Source organism: Hydra viridissima, unplaced genomic scaffold (genome assembly GCF_058129835.1).
Source record: "Hydra viridissima isolate aposymbiotic clone 2 unplaced genomic scaffold, HvirCarnegie_v1 scaffold_5, whole genome shotgun sequence".
In the NCBI taxonomy this organism is placed as follows: Eukaryota; Metazoa; Cnidaria; class Hydrozoa; order Anthoathecata; family Hydridae; genus Hydra; species Hydra viridissima.
The window spans coordinates 18,418,087-18,439,741 of record NW_028324304.1 but is presented as its reverse complement, the minus strand read 5'-3'; the positions used below and the strand labels follow the sequence as shown (position 1 = coordinate 18,439,741).

The window sequence follows — 21,655 nt, the reverse complement described above, 5'->3', positions numbered from 1 at the left end:
GTGATTTAAATTGAAAAACTGGTTCAAAATTTTTTTAAGAACAACATTTCTTGGAGATAAAAAAAGTTCTTCTTTGGTTTCTATTTTATTGAAAATTAAGTAAACTTTAAAATGAAAACTCAAAATGCGCCTTTTCTTTAACCACGAAATATTTTTAAAGTTCTTCAATCCACTGGATGTTAAGCACCTTTTGAAAAGCTAGTTTAAATTGAACTCCTTCGGTAAACGAAGTTTTAATTCTCTGATTTTATTATGTATTTCGAAGTATCTATGGAAAACCCTTTTTAAGTGCGAGTATCTTAAACTATTTTATAATTTTCATGTCTGCTTTGTCTGTATAAAATCTATATTTCTCGATCTTCTGTTGTATCCATAGCTAGAAAATGTCTACTATCAGAAGTCAGTCGCTAATCTTTAAAATTAAAACCGGCGAAACAAAAAATTAGCAAACACTTAAAACCCAAACCCCCTTCAAAAATTGAAAGAAACATCAAATTATTTTGGCGCGTGAATAAAGTGCACTAATTGAGCGCACGGATTAAGCGCACAGATTGAGCGCGAGAATTGAGCGCGAGAATTCGTTACCTGACAGTTAAATAAAATGTTCTCTTTTGGTCATCTTCAACGTTATTTTAAAGCATCGTATTTTTATTTTTTTATTTTTTTTAATTCAGGTTTTAACGTATGTCTTTAATTAGCCTCGTGTGATTTGAAATTATTGTCAAACAACACACTTACAAAAAGTTTTGTTTCCATGGAAATATTAAAAATTTACCACAAGTAAAAAAGCTCAACTGATGTGCTCAAGTATAATGAACAAAATGATAATTTGCCTATGATAATTTAATACTTTTATGATAATTTAAGTTAAAAATATAAAACGTTGTCTTTAAAAATAGACTGATCCGTTTTAAATGGACTGTTATGCTCAATGATATATTAAAAATAACTTTTTATTATTCTTAATATATCATTGGTTATGCTTCAAGTAGAATTTTGTGAAATGAATTCTACTCATACGTAACAACAATATCAGATTTAAAAACTTTAATTAATTTTACTTCACTACACTCTAATACTAAATTGATATAATTTTTTTTTTTTTTTTTTGTCTATTTCGGATTTGTCCAGCACTTTAGTTAATAAATTTATAAAATGTAGATTTCTTTACACAATAAATTATATTTATGATATAGCTCTATAAAAGTTTCTCCTGGCCATTTGCAACCTAGTTTAGTTAAAAAGTTCCTTCGAGTCCAAATATTTGTAAAATCTTTTTCTCTGGTCTTTGTATCTTTGTATTTATCAAAAGCATAATTATCTGTAACTCTGATTGACTAAAAAGGTTTTTTTTTTTTTTTTTTTTTTTTGTTATTATTACAATTTATTACATATGAGATATTGAGCAACAGACTTTTATATTAAAGGCTTACAAAAGAGATGGTGAAGGAAGTGATACTGATGATGGCAATGTTCCTATGAGTGAAAAAGTTAGTTAAATTTTTATCCAGCTTAGAGGCGTATATATATATATATATATATATATATATATATATATATATATATATATATATATATATATATATATATATATATATATATATATATATATATAGTATGCAAAATATATTTTTAATCTATTTTAATTTCAAATACTCATTTGTCTTATTTAATTTTCACAGTTACCCAATTATATTCTTGATTTGCATGATACAAAACATGCTTTTAAAGATGTGGAGGAGCAATTGGAAATGGTAGATGATATTTCTAAAAGAATAGAAGAATTGTCTAAAATTCCTAATACACAGAAAGTATGAACCTTTTTTACTTGAAGTTTGATCTCTCTTCATAAGAATCTACAAGATCTCTTCTTAGAGATTAACATAAAATCAAGAGATTTTCTTGCTTTAATAACAACACTAAAATTTTTTTTTGAACATCGCGTGGATTGAACAAACTTTCTGCTCATTAGAAATTAGAATTACTCATCGGTGATGGTTCAAAAAACAAGAAGCTGAATGACATTAAAACAGTTTACGACACGGTGATGAAAATAAAAAAAGTGGATACTCAAGAAGTGCTTGGTAAGAAACTCAATTTACAGTTTTTTAAAGACTGTTCAGAATGGTTATAATTATTTTTAAATATTTTGAGAGCCGGTTCACCAATTTAAATAATTTTTTATACTGTTTTACAACAAATTTTTCTCCTTTTCAAATAATAAAACCTCTAATGTTTCTAAAAGCTTTCAATTCTTTTGCTAGCAAGAAAGTATACAGTTCAAAGAAAAACTGTCAGTTGTATCATCATATTGTGGAATGAAAGTCACAGATTGAATAAACAGTTGAAAAACTAAGAAAGAGCTTTTTCAATTTTAAAACTTAAAAAAATTTATCAGGGAATTGATACATATCCAGAGTACTTCATTTGGTAGATTGAAAGAAAACTGGCGTTTCTAATTTAACAAGCCAAGAAATCAAAAAGAGATATGGCTTCAAAACATACATCAAGAAGAAATTCCCTGGATAATTTCAACAGCAATTAAATGAAGGTCAAAAACACAGTTGAAAATTGCTAGGAGAAAAGCTTTCAGGAAATCAAAAGTGCATTGTAATGGATGATGAAACCTACTGCAAACTGAATTAATCAATCCTTACTGACCAGCAATTTTATAAGATTTTAACAAACTCTGATGTTTTGCTAAAAGCAATCAAAACCAAATGTTTTGGCAAGAAAGTTATTATTTAGCAGGCCATCTCTTTGTTTGGTTTCAAGACTCAACTTTTTCTTACAAATGGAAACATGGCTTCAAAACTCAACTTTTTCTTACAAATGGAAACAACTCCAAACTTAACTTAAAAAGAATGTTTAAAAAAACAACTTACAGCTGTGATCCGAAAGCATGATAATCCACCTGTTTTTTAATCTGATCTTGTACCTTGCCATTACTCAAGAAGTGTAATCAAATACTATCAACAAGTTTAAGTTGATTTTTTCCCAAAAAACATGAATTTACCAAACATGTCACAACTTCATTCAATTGAAAAATGAAATGTGAACTGCATATGAAGAACGAGTTTGTGGCAGACATTAAATTGTTAAAGTTCATTAAATGGCTCTTGAAACATTTCAAAAATTTCATGGGTTATTATCATTCCAGACAGTCTTTAGTTTTTCCATCTTCAGCCTCATATCAACAGTAGCTAATAATTAAACTGCCTAGTTTATTTTTATTATAGAGGGAATTAATGCACTTGGTGGTAGCTTAATGGAAGTTGTTGATAGTGTTAGTAGAGGTAATTGGCAAGGAATGTTAGAAGGTGGTCTTAATGTCATTCAATCATTGATGATATTAGCAGGGCCAGTTGGTTTCCCCATTTCTGCTGTTTTGAGTCTGGTTTCTGCTATTTTTGGTCTATTTGGAGGTGGTGAGGGTAAGTCAATAACATTTCTCAGAAAATAGTCAATTATTTTTATATTTTTAAATATAAATAAGTGATAAAAATATTTATCAAAGGAATTTGTTTGTGAATTTCAAAAAGATCATATCTACATTCTGGACTAAAAATATGTTGATTAAATAATTTTATTATGTACTTATAAGTTACTTACATAATATATATTGATAATATAAGCAAACCTTTATTAATTACCACTTTACTTAATAAGTTATCATAGAATGTACCTCTTTAAATTTGCATTCTTGTATGTATGTATGTATGTATGTATGTATGTATGTATGTATGTATGTATGTATGTATGTATGTATGTATGTATGTATGTATGTATGCATGCATGCATGTATATATACATGTATGTATGTATACATGTACACATGTGTATATGTTGTTTTATTGATCTAGGAACTCGGAAAGTAAGTGAAAATCAAGAAGGAATGATAAAAAGAGTTATTGATGATGCATTAAAGAGATCTCGTGCAGAAGAATTAAAAAGTGAGGCAGATGGGTTAAAAAAAGAGATCAATTCTGTTAGAAGTTCAGTTAATCAGTTTCGTGAAGAAAACAGCATTACAGAAGATCAAGCTACTGCACTTTACAATCAGGCTTTTCTTGTAAGCTTTCTATAAATATTTTTAAAACTGTTTTTAAATTTCTATAGAGATGTTTAAAAAAAAAGAAATATAATCATTCTTTAAGTAAAGCAATAAACAATGCTAAAAGTTTTTTAACTAGAAAATGTTGTTACGACTTAAGCCTATTTAAAATATTTGATGAAACCAATGTTTTTTTAGACTTAAGTATTCAGATTAAAATGTTACTTGTGAATGTAGGAATAATATATTTTTTTTCAATAGAAAATTTTCATTACAAAAATGTAATTAAAAGGAGCTATGTATATTGCAATAATCAACAATGGTATAACTATTAAGAAATCAGTTTTCATAATTTCTTAAGTTTAAAATTGATTTTGAAATTTATTTTAAATTCTAAAGAGATCCCCTAAAAAACCAAATTCAACATTTAAACCCTAAAAAGCTAAATTCAACATTCAAGCAAACCAGAGATTGTGACAATCTATGTTTCAACATTCAAGCAAACCAGAGATTGTGACAATCTATGTTTCTGTTTAAGGTTCACTAAGAAAAAAGATCTGTTTTTGCCATATCATTTATTACATACAGCTGTATTGTTTATTTTCTATAGGAATTATTTCACTTAATAAAATATTGAATTAATCAGAAAAATTTCAGTTTAACTTATAGAAAAGCCAGTCTCAAAAAACACTCTGATTGAAATTGAAGAAAGTACAATAAAAAATTAGCCAAGGGTTCTGTTGACTTAAAAATTGAAGTATGATTTTTTCTCAACCATTTCTCACCCAAGTAATATAAAGTTTATACATTACCAACATTTTAAAGATTGAATATCTGAGTAAAAAAAATTATAACAATAAAAGGATTAAAAAAGATATTTAAGTTTTAAGAAATAAGCACAATTTATTAGCTTTACAAAAGAGCAAAACACTTGAGGCTTGTTGGAATGTATCATGTAAGTAATTCATAACAATAACTTAAATTTGCCTTTAACTTACATTTTCTTGCATTACTCAAAACATTTTTCTAGTTTTAAAAACTGTCAAAAAATTTTATAAAATTATTCTTACATTTGATGAACTAATTTTAGGGTGTAAACTTTTTTGGCAAATTGAAATTTTATATTGACAAATATTGTGATTGCACATCTGATGATGGAGATGAAGACAAAATGCGTGGAGAACATTCTGATAGGTGTTTGCAATTTCTCAATCTGTACTCTGACATCTCTATTCTTCGCCAATTACTTATTGCTGATATGGCTAGTGTAATTGGTTCTTTTAAAGACATGGATAAGTTGGCTCTCAATCTTTTAAAACTAACAGACAAAGAAAAATTATCAGATAAAGATATTATTATGTTTTTGTTGGATCCAATAAATAACAAGTCAGTGAACTTTACAGTGAACTATTTTAAAAGTTTGCAAAAATAATCACAATCATACTTGTGTTTATCAATAATCATTGTTACAAGAATGATGAAAATTAAATCTGAAGTTAATTTTTTTGTTTGTATGTTTTGGTTTACAACTAAGTTTCTTTTTCCTTTTTTTGTAGAGCTCAGCGTTTTTGCATTGCTCAATATTTTGGCTCACCAAACAGATTTCCAACTATTCAATTATATCTTTCTAAGTTAGTAAAACTAGCTGAAGGAAAAAAAGTACCTGGTAAAACTGTTATTTGCTCTGCTAAAGAGCTGTTGGGACTGTGCCAACAATTGGAGTTCAAAAACTATGAAAATCTTGGAGAATGGGAAAACAAAGTTAAATCATTGTTTGTTCCACGTTAGTTTTTTTCAATTTGTTATTTTTCTAATGAAATGCATAAATTATGTTGAACAAATCTCAGGTTTATTTTCTATTTTTATTTTGATTATTTTTTATGTGTTTAGAGGGAACCTTAGTGTATGGATTCAATATGGATAATCTGCGAGGTAATTTTTTATTTTTTGTTAAACTGTAGCTTTTGTTTTATAATCCTTTTTTATTTCTTTTTTTTCATTTCTTTTATTTGGTTTTGATGTAAGGGGCTTCATTTGGGCCTTTTCCTGGGCCAACAGTGATAGGTTTGTTACCAGGGGAATGGAAATCCATTGAAATACGCACCAGTAAAATAAATATTAACCAATTTGTTCGGATTTGTGAAACAGACAATATGGAGCAGGTATTACTTTTATTTGCTATAAAAGTTTTGTTAAATATTTAAATTTCAAGTAAGAGTAAAAATTTACAAACCATTTTATAATTCATCATTATGCATTTGTTTTCTTTTTTTGAGGGAAATTGTTCATTCTCATCCAATTTGGCTCTTTAGTTTGCTGAACTTTTTAGACAGGAAGATGTGACTTCATTCAATCAAAAGAATATCCCTATCTTCAAATGGCAACTGGAACAGGTGACAGCACATATCTATATCATACTTATTTTAACAATTCTTTTTCCAATTAATATTTAAAGCACCTACTAAATTGTTTGAAAATTAGGCTCCTTGTCCATTATCCTCCATTATGAGGGTGCTTTAATGTAACTTCCTACTTATTTTTATTATAATCCAGTAGTCATGGGAAATTTATGAAATCATAGATAATTTATGATATACTGTTATCATGAAATCCAATATTGTCAACCTAGCTGACCTGAGAATGGCACCTATATAGGGCGATAGTGTACGTATCTTAGAGTCACCTTGTGGAAAATTGAAATCTTTTAGGTACGTCTGCAAGAAAAAAGTGACTTTGAAGTTACAAAAATGGAAAAAACTTACCTTCTTTTTTGACATAGCAAAACTGCTATAAAATCCATACTATTAATTATAGACCACTAAATTTAGTGGCAATGTAGCCTATGCCAATACCAAGATTTGGGTAAAATTTTATCCCAATCCCTGTAGTATAAGCTATGGTAGTTTTAGTGTAAAGCCCTATTTACAGCATATGCAACTTTTTCTATATAAAACCTTAAATGATATAGGCTACATTGCCACCAAATTTTTATTATTTAAGAGTTTTATAGCAAATTTGCTATGTCAAAAAAGAAGGTAAATTTTTCTATTTTTGTAACTTCAAAGTCACTTTTTTATGCAGACATACCTAAAAGATTTCAATCTTCCACAAGGTGACCCTTGGATGTGTGCACTATCACCCTATATAGGTGGTATTCTTGGGTCAGCTAGGATGGCATTATTAGATTTTATGATAACATTGGATATGTGATTGAAACTGGCTTATGGTATCAAAATTTTTATGCTGTGTAATAGAGGTTTATATTAACAATAAAGAATCACAAGAAACTGAATTAAATTCATAAAGTTAACAAAACCTATATTAACTTAGAATCTTTCAAAATTTTAATATTTAATTGAGATTTTTACTCTATATAAAATTTTATTTTAGATCATGGTGTGTGGACCAAGCAGAACAAAAAGTGTATTTTTCCTTTTAAAGACAATCAGAAGGAATATAAAAGTTGCGTGAATGGTATGACACAATATTGGTGTGCTACAGAAATCAAGCAGGACAGAGAGTTTTCTGAATATGGAGAATGCCTTTTCCGTTAGTTCTTTCTTTTTATCACAATGTTACTATTCTTTTGAAGTATCAAATATAAAAATTTAGCAATTTTGCTGTTTAACATATATTATGCAACTTAACTGCACAAAATAAGCTGTGCAACTTATTTCATAATATAAATCTTGCAAATTTATTATTTGACAAATGTTAACTATGAGGCTAGTATTTGTTTGATGTGTTTATGATGGATTGCTATATTAAGTCAAAGTTGAAAAATCTCATAATGGTAAACTATCATAATCAAAAAACTTCAAAGTGAAAATAATTCAGAATGTAAAATTGCACCCTTAGTGTGGTCATGTCAGAATGGAAAAAAGTAGGAACAGAAAGTAGTTATAATGGTGATATGTCATCGGAGGAGAGTCAGAATGGGGAATTTTCAGTTCAAAAAAAAATTTCAGACTGATAAAATGTCAGAAGAAAAACACCAAAATTTAATCAATATTTAAATGAATTTCTGTACTTTACCCTTAACTCAAATAAAGAAATCTGTTCTAGCTCAATGAGCTATTGTGGTTGTTTTACAATATCTAGAAAAAGATAATTTAGTATAAAATTGCTTACAAAATTATGAAAATTAAGTAAAGAGTTCTTAAAAAACTTAAAAAAATTGTAAAATTTGTTTTGGAGTAATTGTTTAAATTTTGAGATGAGAGGAGATGCAATATTTTTTTTGAGTATTAATATATATTTTTTTGAAAATTATCTTTTTAAAAATTATTTTTTGCTTCATTTAAAAAAATTTTAATACTTTGTTTCTGAGGTTGAACTGCCTAAGTTCAAACTCATAGACAATTTTTTTCAATATGATTTGTAAAATTTTAGATTTTTTAAAACCCATTTGAAAATTTTGGGACCAATTAGGAAAAGCATTCAATTCCTTTCAACATAAAAGAAAAAAAGTTGTAGTTGCCATTAATCATCATTGCCAATCCTAAATTTTTATATTAAGTTGTCATTTTAGATTGCTTTTTTTTGTTCAATTGTTGTCAAGTGATTTGTATAATATTGTCAAGTGATTTGTATAATATTTTCAAACAATTTGCGTATTTGTGTCAAGTGATTTGTATATTGTTTTAAAAAAAAAATTTAATTGAAAGAAAAAGAAGCAGTTTTCAAATGAAAATTCTTAATGAATCTTATTTACAGCTGAAACATGGGAGAACAGGATTGGCTCAATATCTATTCCAGATGGCATCCAAGTGGATCTTTATTCTGAAGTGGAGTTTAATAAAAATAATGGTGCTTTAAAGCTTACCAAATTTTTATTATTTATTTCTAATCATTAAATCTAGTTTGTATTTTTGCTAGATCTCATATTATCTTTTTATTATTTAGGCTTTTATTCACATTTCTTTTTTTTATTTCTTTTAAATAAATATTATTATCATTTTTGTTGTTATCATTTTTGTTGTTATCATTATTGTTATTATTATTATTATCATCATTATTATTATTATTATTATTATTATTATTATTATTATTATTATTATTATTATTATTATTATTATTATTATTATTATTGTTATTATTATTATTATTATTATTATTATTATTATTATTATTGTTATTATTATTATTGTTATTATTATTAGTATTATTATTATTATTGTTATTATTATTATTATTATTATTATTAATATTATTATTATTGTTATTACTATTATTACTATTATTATTATTGCTATTATTATTATTATTATTACTCTTATTGTTATTACTATTATTATTAGTATTATTATTATTACTACTACTATTCATATTATTATTACTATTATTATTATTATTGTTATTATTATTATAATTATTATTATTATTATTATTTTTATTATTATTATTATTATTATTGTTATTATTATTATTATTATTATTATTATTGTTATTATTATTATTGTTATTATTATTATTATTAGTATTATTATTATTATTATTGTTATTATTATTATTATTATTATTATTATTATTATTATTATTAATATTATTATTATTGTTATTACTATTATTACTATTATTATTATTGCTATTATTATTATTATTATTACTCTTATTGTTATTACTATTATTATTAGTATTATTATTATTACTACTACTATTCATATTATTATTACTATTATTATTATTGTTATTATTATTATTATTATTATTATTATTATTATTATTATTATTATTATTATTATTATTATTATTATTATTATTTATTATTATTATTATTGTTATTATTATTATTATTATTATTATTATTATTATTATTATTATTATTACTATTATTACTACTATTACTATTATTACTATTATAATTATAATTACTATTATTATTATCATAATCATTATAATTAATAATTAAGAAACTGTTTGCAATTTTCTTTTTACTTGTTTTTTGTATTTAAAATTGTTTTTCAATCCAGAAAAGGGTGAACATTATGGACCATTTTATGGGCCGAATGCAATAAACAAACTTTGTGGAGGAAAGACTGCTAAATCCATGAAAGTCGTCAGCACAAATACCAAAACTACTGGAATGGTTTTGATTTGTTCAGAAAAATCTTTTTCAGGGATGTGTGACTACATTGAAGCTGAGGTAATTCTATTTGTAGACAATCTGTGTATATATGCTATACATTTAACATTGTGTGTGTATGTATACACGTGTATATATATATATATATATATATATATATATATATATATATATATATATATATATATATATATATATATATATTGGTATCGTGTCATTATTGATACTTAAAATAATTTATGCTATTCTGCACTGCACGGTCTGTAAATCAATATAATTTTTTAATTGCAATTAAAATTGCTCAAAATTTTAATCCTAAAATTTCTTAGTACTTATTCAAGTTTGTTAGTTACACTCTGATAGAGCCCAGGGACAGCTTTAAATGGAGGGGGGGAAGGGGAAGGGGGTAACCTTGCTGTCACCAACCCCCTTTTAGAACTTTTTGGCTTATTTTTTCGTTTTTGCATTTAGAAATTGTTTATAATAATTTCTGTTTCCTATTTTAAAAAAGTTACAAAAATTTGTAAATAAGATAATCAGTAAATAATTATTAATAAATAGATGTCATATTTTTACAAATTTATGTATTCAACAAAAATACATAAATCAAGAAAGTCTTTTGAAAAAAGTTTTTTTCTTTTGAGTCAAATTAGTGGGCCCTCATATAGCGTGAGCCCCAGGGCAAAACGCGGCCCACCAGCCCACACTTCAATTCTTGAGGGGTCTGGAGCTGTCAAAGGATGAAGTAACTGTTCCTAATATACTGAACAATTAATTAATATTCGCAAAAAATTCAAAAAGACAAACGAAACATTTTTTTATAACAGAAAGAGCTATTAGGCTTATCTGACAATCGATTATTTAAAATCTTTAAAAGTCTGTTCAACAGTATTGAAAAAAGTTTTAGTTTGTAAAATGGTCTAAAAATTGAATTTCTTAAATGCTATTTTTTATTATGCGAGATAAGATTTAAAACTCATGATATCAAAGATTAGAAAAAGGCTGAAAGTTGAAATCACCTATTAAGAAAATTTAAAAAAAGAAACATATTTAGTGAAACATCCTGCATGTGAAAATGTTAATGTTGCAATAGATGTAAAAATTTTTACTTTTCTAAAAGACATTAATAAGTCTAATATGTTCAGTGAAAATACAAGCGATTGCAGATGCGTAGCTTCATTTGCAGTTGCACTCCTCCTAACCAAATTTGCAGTTGCACCTCTACTAACGACAAAGCTAAGCTAGGAGTGGTGTAACGGCAAATGAAGAACCCATTTTATCATTGTAAATAGAATCCTATGATTTAATCTCTTTAACTTAAGATTATTATATGTTAGATAAAGTGATTAATGATTTTCCAATCAGGTGTCATGAAACTTTTAAAGCTAATTGAAAAAGAGAAGAAAGAACAATACAATTTTTATAAAAAGAAATTTCATAACATTAGCACTCTCATCTGATCAAATCATTTGGTTGTTGTATTTGTGAAACAGCTTGCACAGATTGTATGGTTTGTGATTAGAAATACACACATAAGGATATAATATGACGGATTAAGAATAACACCTAAAACGTCATAGTCATTGATACCGTTTCTTGTTCCTGTCGAACTTTGTAAATGTTGTTATTGTTTTTTAAAAGTTTTTCCTCGTACATGCAAAATTACAAGTATGCTATAAAGTTCTGAAAGAAATGAAGGAAATATGAGTATCAGAGATCATTGCTGTTGCAGCTTTTGAAAAAAGTGTTAAAAACCCATCATTACTTATGCTAACAATTGTACAACACCAGGGAACCATTTAAATAACACAGCAAACTTAAACTGTACGTGCTCTGCAGAAACTTAACGATTGGTTCTTTTAAATGATCGCAAGACAGTCAAGTTGGATGTAACAGATTTCTTAGATTGGATGCTAGAGCTTAAGACTTGATGGAAGGATATGGCTGCAATCCTTTTGTTAACAAACCCGAGAGTCATTGACAATTCCCAATATCCGCAAAAGTTAATTGTATTCTTTTGTTATCTGTGATTACGAAGTTGCCACAGCATTAATGCTTATAGCAATATCGTTTAGTCCATGCAAGAGTATAGAAATTGCTCTTTTAAAGCACTATTAAAGCATCTCAATCATCTATTACAAGCATTAGTAGAATCTTTTTCATCAAATGAGTCTTGCGATTAACTTGTTGTGATGGAAATTAGCCTTCATTCAACCCGGGTACTATTATTCTTAAGTAATATAGATGAAGAGTTCGATGATGCAAATTAATCAACATAATTTGTTAATAATTTGAGAAAATTTTACTCGAGTTGTTAGGATGTGTCAAATTTACCCCGGGTTACTTCATATGTGAAAGTAACAAAAAATTAACTAGAAAACTTGACGAAATAAAAAATTAACAAAAATGAATCTCCCATTATATTACAACTCAAGCCATGCATCTACTAGTCTACGATTTTAATTTACTAATAGCTCTAAGTATTTATCGCTAAGGTAATAGTAGCATTCAAAAATTTGAAGAGCTTGCATGAGCTCAAATGCCACTTGTCCTTTCATGTATTACATACGCAGAGATATAGAAATCTAATTTGCATTTTCATATATATTGCCATCTAAATGAAAGTTGTATGTATTAAGTTATATTGAAGAGTTTAAGTTAATGTATATTTAATCTTTTTTCCATTTCTAAGAGCTACTCACGATTAGACATTCACGGGTGTAATTGGAATAAGAATAGCATCAAAAGCATGCGTGTTCCTGAAGGACTTGAGGTTGCCATGTGGACCAAGACAGGATATGAGGGATTGGCATTTGGGCCATATACAGGTCCTGTTTCTGTTCCAGAGGTAGATGGATACTCTGTTAACGAATTTCAAATCAATTCTTTGATTGTTAGAAAGACGAAAAAAGACGATTCAACCAGAAGGCGATCAAGCTTAACGAGCATCACTCAAAAACACTCTCGAAGGTCAAAAAACATCTGAAGGTTGATATTTTTTTTCTTCTGGAGATACTGTTATGAAGATATATTGGAGGTTTATGATACTCTTGAAAAAATTTTTCATTCTATTTTGAGTTTTGGAAAAAATGTTAATGTTTGCAGTTAAAAAATTCGGAACATACTAAAAGGTTTTTTAAAGTTTTTACATTTTTTTAAAATGAAGTTTTTAAATCAATTGAAACTTACTATTTATTGTATAAATATATTATAAAAGAGCACTTTGTTGAACAGAAATTTTTACGAACTTTGGGACGAATTGAAGCTTTACTTTCAAATCTTTCAATTCTTTTTTTTTAAAAAGTCTTCCGAAAACAAGGATTTAAGAAATTAGGGAAAACTATATCTTAAATCCATATCACTAAAAAAGTATACTTAAAAAATTATCTTTAAAAGTATCCATATAAATAAACATGGCGTTAGTAGAGAGAGAATCACCATAAAAAATGTCAAAACGAAGAAAATACTTTTTCGCTAGCTTGTGTTTCAGTTGCTTAAATCTTGCACTTGGTTTAATTATTTAAAATAAGAAAACTAGTCATCAGTATTTTGCCATTGTTTCTCCATATCGTGGAGACCTAAAAACAAGACCTATATCAGACATTTTTCTTTTTTGATTACGAGACTTCAAATGTAAAATTTAAGATCTACAGCTCTCATATTAATTCATTAAATTTCAAAGCCTTAAGCGTAATTTTTGTTCAATATAATAATATACCGATCAAAGGTTGATCTTCCGGCGTTTCTGACATATTTTGTTTATTCGTTTCTGGCAACAAGCAACACAAGATACCCGACAGAGTAAGTAAGCTTCCCATTATAAGAAATGGCAACATTGGATGTACATAAGCTAAATATTGGCCGACCCATGGTGATAAAGCTGTTCCCATGACAGTAGCAGTTGAACACACTCCTAAGCCTTGAGTTCTATAACAAATGTTGCTTCTGCTTTTACAAGAAAAATAACGATAGCTTGTAACAAAAAATATTCTTACGGAATCTATAAAAATGTGTAATAAATAAAATATGCAATAATCAAGGTCAAACCTCACAGTTGTAGGAAAGATTTCAGTCGACCACATGTAAACTGCATTATATGAGATATTTGCTAAAAATTTTCCGGCGACACCCATTCCTACTCTCATCCAAGAAAAGCCTTTAAAATAAACCGATGTTTTTTTTGATTTTTTTTATGTAAAAAGGATGACTTATAATGATGACAATAATGATGAGGACGATGAGAATGAAGTATCATAACTTACTTGCACTAGAAGGAATAAAAGCTATTAAAACGATTACTAGACCAGCTACTACACTTGAGAACATTGTAGTTCGTTTACGACCACACCTTAAATAAAAGATCTCTAAATCAAATCATGAAACCTTTTTTAATCTCTTTTAACGAAAAAAATATTTTTTGTTGTTTTTTTAGTAGGAAAAACCACTCACCTGTCACAAAACCATATGACTACTATATTGGATGGAATATCAGCTATGCTTACCAAAGCGAAATCTCTGTAGAGATTACCACTGAGATTTTCAGAGGAAAGAGATAGGCCGTAATAGGCGAGTCCAATGCTAAACCTTAATAAAACCTTTCAGATAGTTAAGTATTCAATAAGCAATATATTTTACCATCGAATATTTTATAAGTTTAAAATGTCATACCAAATAACTACTTGGGACGAGGTGGAAAAAAAAACTTTCCACGGAAAAAACACATGCTTAAAAGATGCTTTTGAGTTTTTAAGCTCGTTTGAAACGTTTACGCTAGAAAGCGTTATTTTTGGCCATTTTGTCTTGTTAAACTTTGCAATCTCGCGGAGAATTTGTTCGGCCGAATCTCTTCGATTGTTTGCACGAAGCCATCGCACGGATTCTGGAATAAATCTAGAGAGATGATCAGAGTAAATTTGTTAGCTTAACAATAGCGTTCATGATATTTAAACTTTACTGTTTTCGCTCTTAAAGTTTTGTGCAAGTTTAAAACCCATAAGACTTATAACCTAATAGGACACGACTTACTTGTATGTAACCAACAATATCAAGTAAGGTGCAGTCATCACAATCTCAAATGTTCGCCACTTTGGTATTAGCCATGCTTGCAGTGACATGCTGCTTAACGCAAAAGTAAATGCACACCAAAGTATATTAGAATAACTTCTACAGTGTGGTCCCAGGAACTCAGACATAAAAACCCATAATATGACAAAGGTACCGCCTTGAAAAAATCCAGTAATGAATTGTAAAAGAAGAAAAACCCAAAAATTATTGGCAAGCGATGATATCAAAGCGGTCGCCACAAATGCGAACCATGACGCAAACATTACATCTTTTCTGCCGTATCTAAATTTAAGTTCGTTCAATAGAGTTGAGTTGAACTGCAATTTAAGATTAAATGCAGATGTAAAACTATAACCTTTTGTTACATGTCACTTAATACTTTGCGCACTTTATTAATACTTATTTTTAAAATAAATGTTAGTTTTATAAACTCAAGGTCTGTGCTACCTTCTTTAATATTTGCGAAAAATACTAGTGGGTTTATTCTCTTTTATTCTATCTTTAAAAATAAACAATTATGATTCAATGTCTTAACTTTATTTGTAGTTTTGTCTTAACTTTATTTGTAGTTTTAGCTTTAAGCTTGAATGTTTAAAAGAGGTAATTTAACTTAATGCTTGGTAATACTTCTTCAAAGTTTTAGATCTAAAGCTTGTGCTTGTATAAAGTGCTTAAGTGAAAATACAAATTAAATCCTAAAACATCTAAATGCAGTACTAAAGTAGTTGTCAATAAAAATGTTATCTATGACAATTATTTCATGTAGGAGAATCTTAGGAAACGTACTTATCTGAAACAATTCCTAGAAATACCGCACCGATCGCATCCCCAACCTGCATTGCGCTGAACGCTACGTACGACAGTGATTCCTTTCCGCAAACTAAGTCCCACTGTAACATAATAAAAACTGCCGTCAAGAGTCTAAGAATAAATAACGTTTGTTAATGAGACATGATTTTTATGTAGGCAGGTATGAAGAGGCGCCGGATCTGTTAGGGTTTTTGAGAATGTAATATTTTTTGCAAATAATTAAAACCATCTTCTGCTTCTATTCCCTTCTTCTACAGTTTTGCCATATCCTCCTCATCTAACCCCTTGCCCACCCTGTTTTCACCGTGTTCTAAAACTGATTCGTCGTCTCTGTTACATTTTTTTTTATATAAGCAAGGATACTGTATTAACTCATTTGATAAAAATAATAACATTATAAATACAGTTTTAAATGCTAAAATTTACAATAAAAATATGTGACAAAATGAAAATGGTAAGAAAATAACGATGAATAAAAATAAGTTTGTTTTACTCTTTGGCAAGTAAATGGTGCAATATATTGTATTATAGATAATATTAACTGATGTTGATGTTGTGTGTGCGATCTATTTAATCTTCTGATGAAAATTAGTCAACTTTGTCCAAATTAAATATGGAAGGGTCTTGAAATCATCTTTTACTCCAAATTGCTTTCTTTTTAAAAAACTGTTTTGACAAAATCTATTTTAAATACTCTTAAAATATTCAGACGTGTTCTATAAAATATTTTTTGTAAATAAATTTATTTGTTTTTAAAATACATCTTATAGGAATTTTTCTTCTTTAATTGAAACGGAAATCTTTTGTTTAAGATAAAATAACTTATCATCAACCAAAAAAAGAAAACACATATTACTTATTAACGTCGATAGTTCGAATTCCGAATCTAAATAATATAGCAAACGTTTTACATTTGTTTCTAGACTTCCAGACTGTTCAAAGTAAGCATTAATTTTTTTAAAAAAACGAAGTGTCATTCTGAAAGATGTTTCTGACATTTAATGAGCATGGCACTTTTTTATGTATTTTGTTCCATAACAAAAAAATGTAGCATTTTTCAATAACTATCAAAACAGCTTTTAGAATTTAGCGAACAACTTATCAATAAAGGGTATAAACTTTTCAGTTATTAAAATGAAAAAAGATTAATTCTTTTATTATTATTATTATTATTATTATTATTATTATTATTATTATTATTATTATTATTATTATTATTATTATTATTATTATTATTATTATTATTATTATTATTATTATTATTATTATTATTATTATTATTATTATTATTATTATTATTATTATTATTATTATTATTATTGTCAGCATTATTCAACATAGCAGTTATAATACAATAGTTCCAGTCTTCTCTTAATATTTTACCAAAATTTAATATTTGTTGGTGGCTTCACTTGATAGTGTATATAAAAAAATACCATCGCTAACTGTAACTTTTTGTAGGGTCAGAAATCTATTTCCTTATATACAATTGGTTTCAACTGTTGTTAACAAATGTGATAATAGTGATTATAGATAATATTATTCATTAGGGGAGGGTAGAGAGAACTAAGACATCCCATGCAACTGCTTGTTTTTTTCAGACAATTAAAATTCAGCATATCAAAGAAAAAGTCAGGAGTTGAAAAATAAGAGCGGCTGCATCGGATGCCCCAATTCTGCATACCCTCCTCCATACTTAGTTAGAACTATTTTCAATATTTCTTAGAAATCTTACTTATAATCAAAATCCAGTACGAATTTCAGTACTTTTTTTAATATGAGAAGAAAAGAGAAATAAAGAAAGCCATAGCAACAGGAACAACACCATCAATAAAAATATCAGGAATGATTCTAAATACATAAAAAAAAGCCACAGCGCACGGTAATTTAACAAAATGGTATGCTATCATTTCAGCTACGGTATATAAACCCGTTCAGAAACCAAAAAAAAAACAACCTACCTCTGTAACAATGGAGAACTCTTTTTCTTTTACAAACCTCCAAGACTCTCTTTTCATTCGACATCTTTCATGATAAAACTCATGGTTTACTGAAAACACTCCTGTTCTATTGCACTCTATGCTCCCGTTATTACATATCCAAGGAGGGTTAATGCCCAAAAATGTCATGATGAGTACTTGGCATGCTGTTGGAATCATCAAGAGGCATAAAAGGATCGTCAATATTTTTTGGCTTCTGCCGAACTCGCCAATCAGCGTTAGTATACTATCAACATCAAATTCTTTGGTTTCTTCTGCCAGCGATTCTTCCAATATGACCGTCCCAACATCATCATTTTTGTTTGCATCGCTCATTAAAGTATCCGCATATTTGGTCATCGTTTATATAACTATCCGATCAATCTATATTTTTTTAGTTAAACTTATTATTTACCTGTCAATTTTAAATGTTAACAGCTGGTGTGACTCTTTTTAATATAATAAATATAATATTTATGAATTTTTGTTAGGGGTAATAAAAAGCGATTGGTTGAAATATGTAATTAGTTTATATCCATACAAGCAATCAGAAAAATCTGCCCACTTTGAAAAACCAATATTTTTATAAGTATATTTACATTTTTGGATTTAAAGAAAACTGAACGTGAAATTTTCATTTTACCTGTAACGTAGCTATTTTAACTCGTGTGCAAAAGCTGTTCTGCCATTTTGAAAGGGTAAGAAACGCAGTTCTCATTCATTTGCTACACCTACTTCGTGTTGATATGGAAACAACCAAATGAATTTTATGAAGGAATTTTTTTTTTTTCTTTTTCAAATTCTTGTTTTCTCTTTGTTAAATAACGTTCAGCGGCTTGCTACCTACGCTTGATAAATTTCTTTGAATTACAAAAATGTATCACAAGAGTGTCATAACAAAGTACGTAACAAACGCGTTACAAAAAAAAAATCTATTATATAAATAACACCATCATCCAGGTGCTTTCTACGTAAAACAGAAATTCTTAAAAAATCAGCGCCAACAATGAGCAAAAATTTAAGCAATTATTTTACCGATATCTTGATAAAAAATTTTTTTTTTTTTTTTTTTACATCAGAGACTTTTAGGTGAATAGTTAAATGTAAACTGGGGGTTGATTCATGGTTAAAGTTAACGTAGGATTATTTATTGAACATTATATATAAAAAAAAAAAAAAGCGAATGTCAAATTTTTGTCTTGGTGAGCAAATTCGATTCATATTTTGTAATACCGAAAAACCGTGATCTGCGTGCGGAGACCCATTAAAGTTTTATACTATAAGAAAGTCCTAATGAAAAAAATGATGAATTTTGTATTAATAAATATATGTATAAGTATTAATAAATTTGTATTAAAAAAAAAAAGTTATTAATAAATTTGTATAAGTATTAATACATTTATATAAGTAATAATATATATATATATATATATATATATATATATATATATATATATATATATATATATATATATATATATATATATATATATATATATATATATATATATAAGTGTTAATAAATAATAGTAATATAATAGTAATATAAATATTGTTTAACAAATATTTGGGGATAATGGTTATGTTATTTTAATAAGATATTTAGTTATTATTTTTAAATATTAAAATATTTGTCAATATTTATTTTATGCAAGTTTTATCATTATGAAAAATATGCAAAATTTATCATTTATTAAATGTCTTTCTGTTAGCACAGGGCTTTCTTATTAAAGAAGAAAATAAGTTTTTGAGCAATAAAAACTAACCAACAAACAACCTGATAAAAGTTTAAAAAAATCAAACATTTCAACGAAGTGTCTCCCCCCCGGGCTCTCTCAGCTAAACTTGACAAATAAAAGAAGGCTTCTTTAAGATTTCTGGCAAATTAAACTTAAATTTTTGACATTCTAATTTAAATTTCGTGATTATTGCGAGTCACGCGTAAAAATTATATAAAAAAAAGGTTTAGTTGATGATATTTTGATAATACAGTCATACTTTGGCGTATTCTGCAGAAGATTTGAGTTCTGATACTGCATTATATCCGCAATTTGATTATTTTGGACGTTGACTTTAATGCTACTTTAAAAAGCGTTGCGTCAGGCTTTTTAATGTGGTAATAAAAATTAAGTTTTAATCATCCATTAAAAATAAATCCGGAAAAGCGTTTCAAAAATAAAAAATAAAAGAAATCTTTTGAAGTAAAATATCTGTTATGGTTGGCTGATGAACTTAAACGAATAATGGTAAGTATGGGTATATCCAAGGGGGGGAGGGGAGGTTTCCAATTCCGCCCGTTTATGAAACTTTTATTTAAACAAAGTGGAAACTTTTTAAAGTAAAATAGAAGAAAAGCCTTTTTTTAAAAACAAAGCAGAAAATTTTTTAGAATAAAGCAAGAAATTTTAAGAAATTTCTTGTATCATCTATATTACCAAGAAAATGCAAAAGGACTCTCGTTTTTTTGTTTTAATCTTATTTCAAAAAGGAATGCTAGATAAATTATCCATAATTAAAATAACTTCCTTTTTAATCGATGACCGTTTACCATCTATAAGTCTTGGAAACCATCCCTGTAGAATAATATTGATTTGGAGTCAAAAAATGATACGAGGAAACCTTCAACATCTTATCGGCTTGTAATAAATTGCTCTCTAAGAAAATGCTCAAGTAAGCGAATCAAATGGGGATTTGATGGTGCTAAGTCTGGTGAATAAGCAGAATGTAACATGACCTCCCAGCCTGGTTCAAATATTGTATTTTATGTTTCCATAGCAATATGTAGACGAGCATTGATATTTTGCAAAATGACTTTTCGCTTTCCATGACCTGACCCAGTTCGTTTTTCTAAGATTACTTTATTCACACGCCTTATTTTTGAGAATCACAGTAATAAATAACAGTTTGGCTCCAATACATTAAAATACAATATACCTTTCATATCTCACCAAATGCATTAGATCACTTTATTACAGTAGTAGTCTCTTTTCGAAGGACTATTGTTTTACCGCGACTATTGAGCAAATTCCATTTTCCATTACATGCAACTTCCGTTACTAGAAGAACTTGAAGATGTGCCACTTGTAATTTATTTGCTGTTATTAGATTTCCGCTCCTAAGTGAGAAAAACGCTTGATCTAGTACGAAAAAACTCATAATTTGACTTGCTAAATATTTGCAATACTTTGATGAGAATTTGTTAACAATTTCCTATGGTTTATTACTGGTTGTTTTATTTTTTAATCTTTTTCTTGTTTTTGACACTTTTATGAGCGGTTGAAGGCGAGCTATCAAATCAAGTTTTTAAATTCAACATTTGCGTCGTTAATAAATTGTTCTTGTAATTAATCGTTTACTTTTGAAATAATTCTTTTTTTTGACGTATTTAAAAAATCGCGAAGATATGCTTAAATTTTTCAATATCTTTTTTTATTGTAAAAAATGTTTCACTTTTTTTTGTGTGAATAGTTTGATGGAAATGTTGTGGTTCTTTTTCTGCAGCGAATTATTGTCATTCTTTATCTTCAGTTAAACTTTTAAAAAGAACGTTCTGGTGAACGTTCCGGAGAGCTCCCTTAATTGTCTTTATACGCTGCTTAGAGTAGTTCGTGTTCTGATAAATTCGTAAAAAATTAGCTGTCGCCAGGTGCAACTTTGACTGAT

At 27.5% G+C, this 21,655-nt stretch overlaps 2 protein-coding genes across 10 annotated transcripts in view; one reads left to right on the top strand and one right to left on the bottom strand.

Moving 5' to 3' along the window:
• LOC145188910 (uncharacterized) overlaps positions 1-13,417 on the top strand; it is a 29,673-nt gene extending 16,256 nt beyond the window's left edge. For 2 of the 4 annotated variants that reach the window (XM_090088467.1, XM_090088466.1), the window contains exons 3-16: positions 1,428-1,490; positions 1,683-1,811; positions 1,973-2,084; positions 3,240-3,434; positions 3,864-4,072; positions 5,145-5,440; positions 5,611-5,837; positions 5,945-5,986; positions 6,080-6,216; positions 6,384-6,447; positions 7,445-7,603; positions 8,771-8,863; positions 10,027-10,199; positions 12,832-13,417. In XM_090088467.1, the coding sequence (XP_089944593.1) occupies positions 1,428-1,490; positions 1,683-1,811; positions 1,973-2,084; positions 3,240-3,434; positions 3,864-4,072; positions 5,145-5,440; positions 5,611-5,837; positions 5,945-5,986; positions 6,080-6,216; positions 6,384-6,447; positions 7,445-7,603; positions 8,771-8,863; positions 10,027-10,199; positions 12,832-13,125 (2,193 nt within the window). In that variant the 3' untranslated portion in view covers positions 13,126-13,417. Of the gene's footprint in view, positions 1-725; positions 808-1,233; positions 1,346-1,427; positions 1,491-1,682; positions 1,812-1,972; positions 2,085-3,239; positions 3,435-3,863; positions 4,073-5,144; positions 5,441-5,610; positions 5,838-5,944; positions 5,987-6,079; positions 6,217-6,383; positions 6,448-7,444; positions 7,604-8,770; positions 8,864-10,026; positions 10,200-12,831 lie in introns of those variants that run through there. The other 2 variants (XM_090088469.1, XM_090088468.1) reach the window with 2 other exon arrangements.
• On the bottom strand, positions 5,145-21,357 carry LOC145188702 (solute carrier family 22 member 15-like). 6 transcript variants are annotated; one of them, XR_016452816.1, is made up of 11 exons: positions 18,636-18,902; positions 17,975-18,407; positions 15,990-16,093; positions 15,165-15,485; positions 14,808-15,029; positions 14,589-14,723; positions 14,402-14,487; positions 14,187-14,295; positions 13,858-14,066; positions 13,607-13,717; positions 5,145-5,372 (listed from the first exon to the last, which is right to left on the bottom strand). XR_016452816.1 is itself a non-coding variant. In XM_090088472.1 (11 exons), the coding sequence occupies exons 3-11, from the start codon at positions 18,350-18,352 to the stop codon at positions 13,674-13,676; spliced, it is 1,608 nt and encodes a 535-aa protein (XP_089944598.1). In that variant the 5' UTR covers positions 18,353-18,376; positions 18,636-18,840; positions 20,927-21,357; the 3' UTR covers positions 13,490-13,673. The 6 variants fall into 6 exon arrangements, 4 of the variants coding, with proteins under 4 accessions (XP_089944600.1, XP_089944598.1, XP_089944599.1 ...); XR_016452817.1 differs by having other exon boundaries at positions 17,975-18,376; positions 18,636-18,855; XM_090088472.1 differs by lacking the exon at positions 5,145-5,372 and adding an exon at positions 20,927-21,357 and having other exon boundaries at positions 13,490-13,717; positions 17,975-18,376; positions 18,636-18,840.
• Positions 21,358-21,655: the final 298 nt, after the last annotated feature.

Bases quoted from the DNA above. Each gene is read 5' to 3' on its own strand.
- LOC145188702 (XM_090088472.1), bottom strand. From the start codon at position 18,352: ATGACCAAATATGCGGATACTTTAATGAGCGATGCAAACAAAAATGAT. The intron at 16,094-17,974 runs GTAGGTTGTTTT...ATTATGTTACAG, and splicing joins AGTTCTCCATTGTTACAGAG to TGGGACTTAGTTTGCGGAAA. The intron at 14,067-14,186 runs GTTTGACCTTGA...CATTTGTTATAG, and splicing joins ATCTTTCCTACAACTGTGAG to AACTCAAGGCTTAGGAGTGT.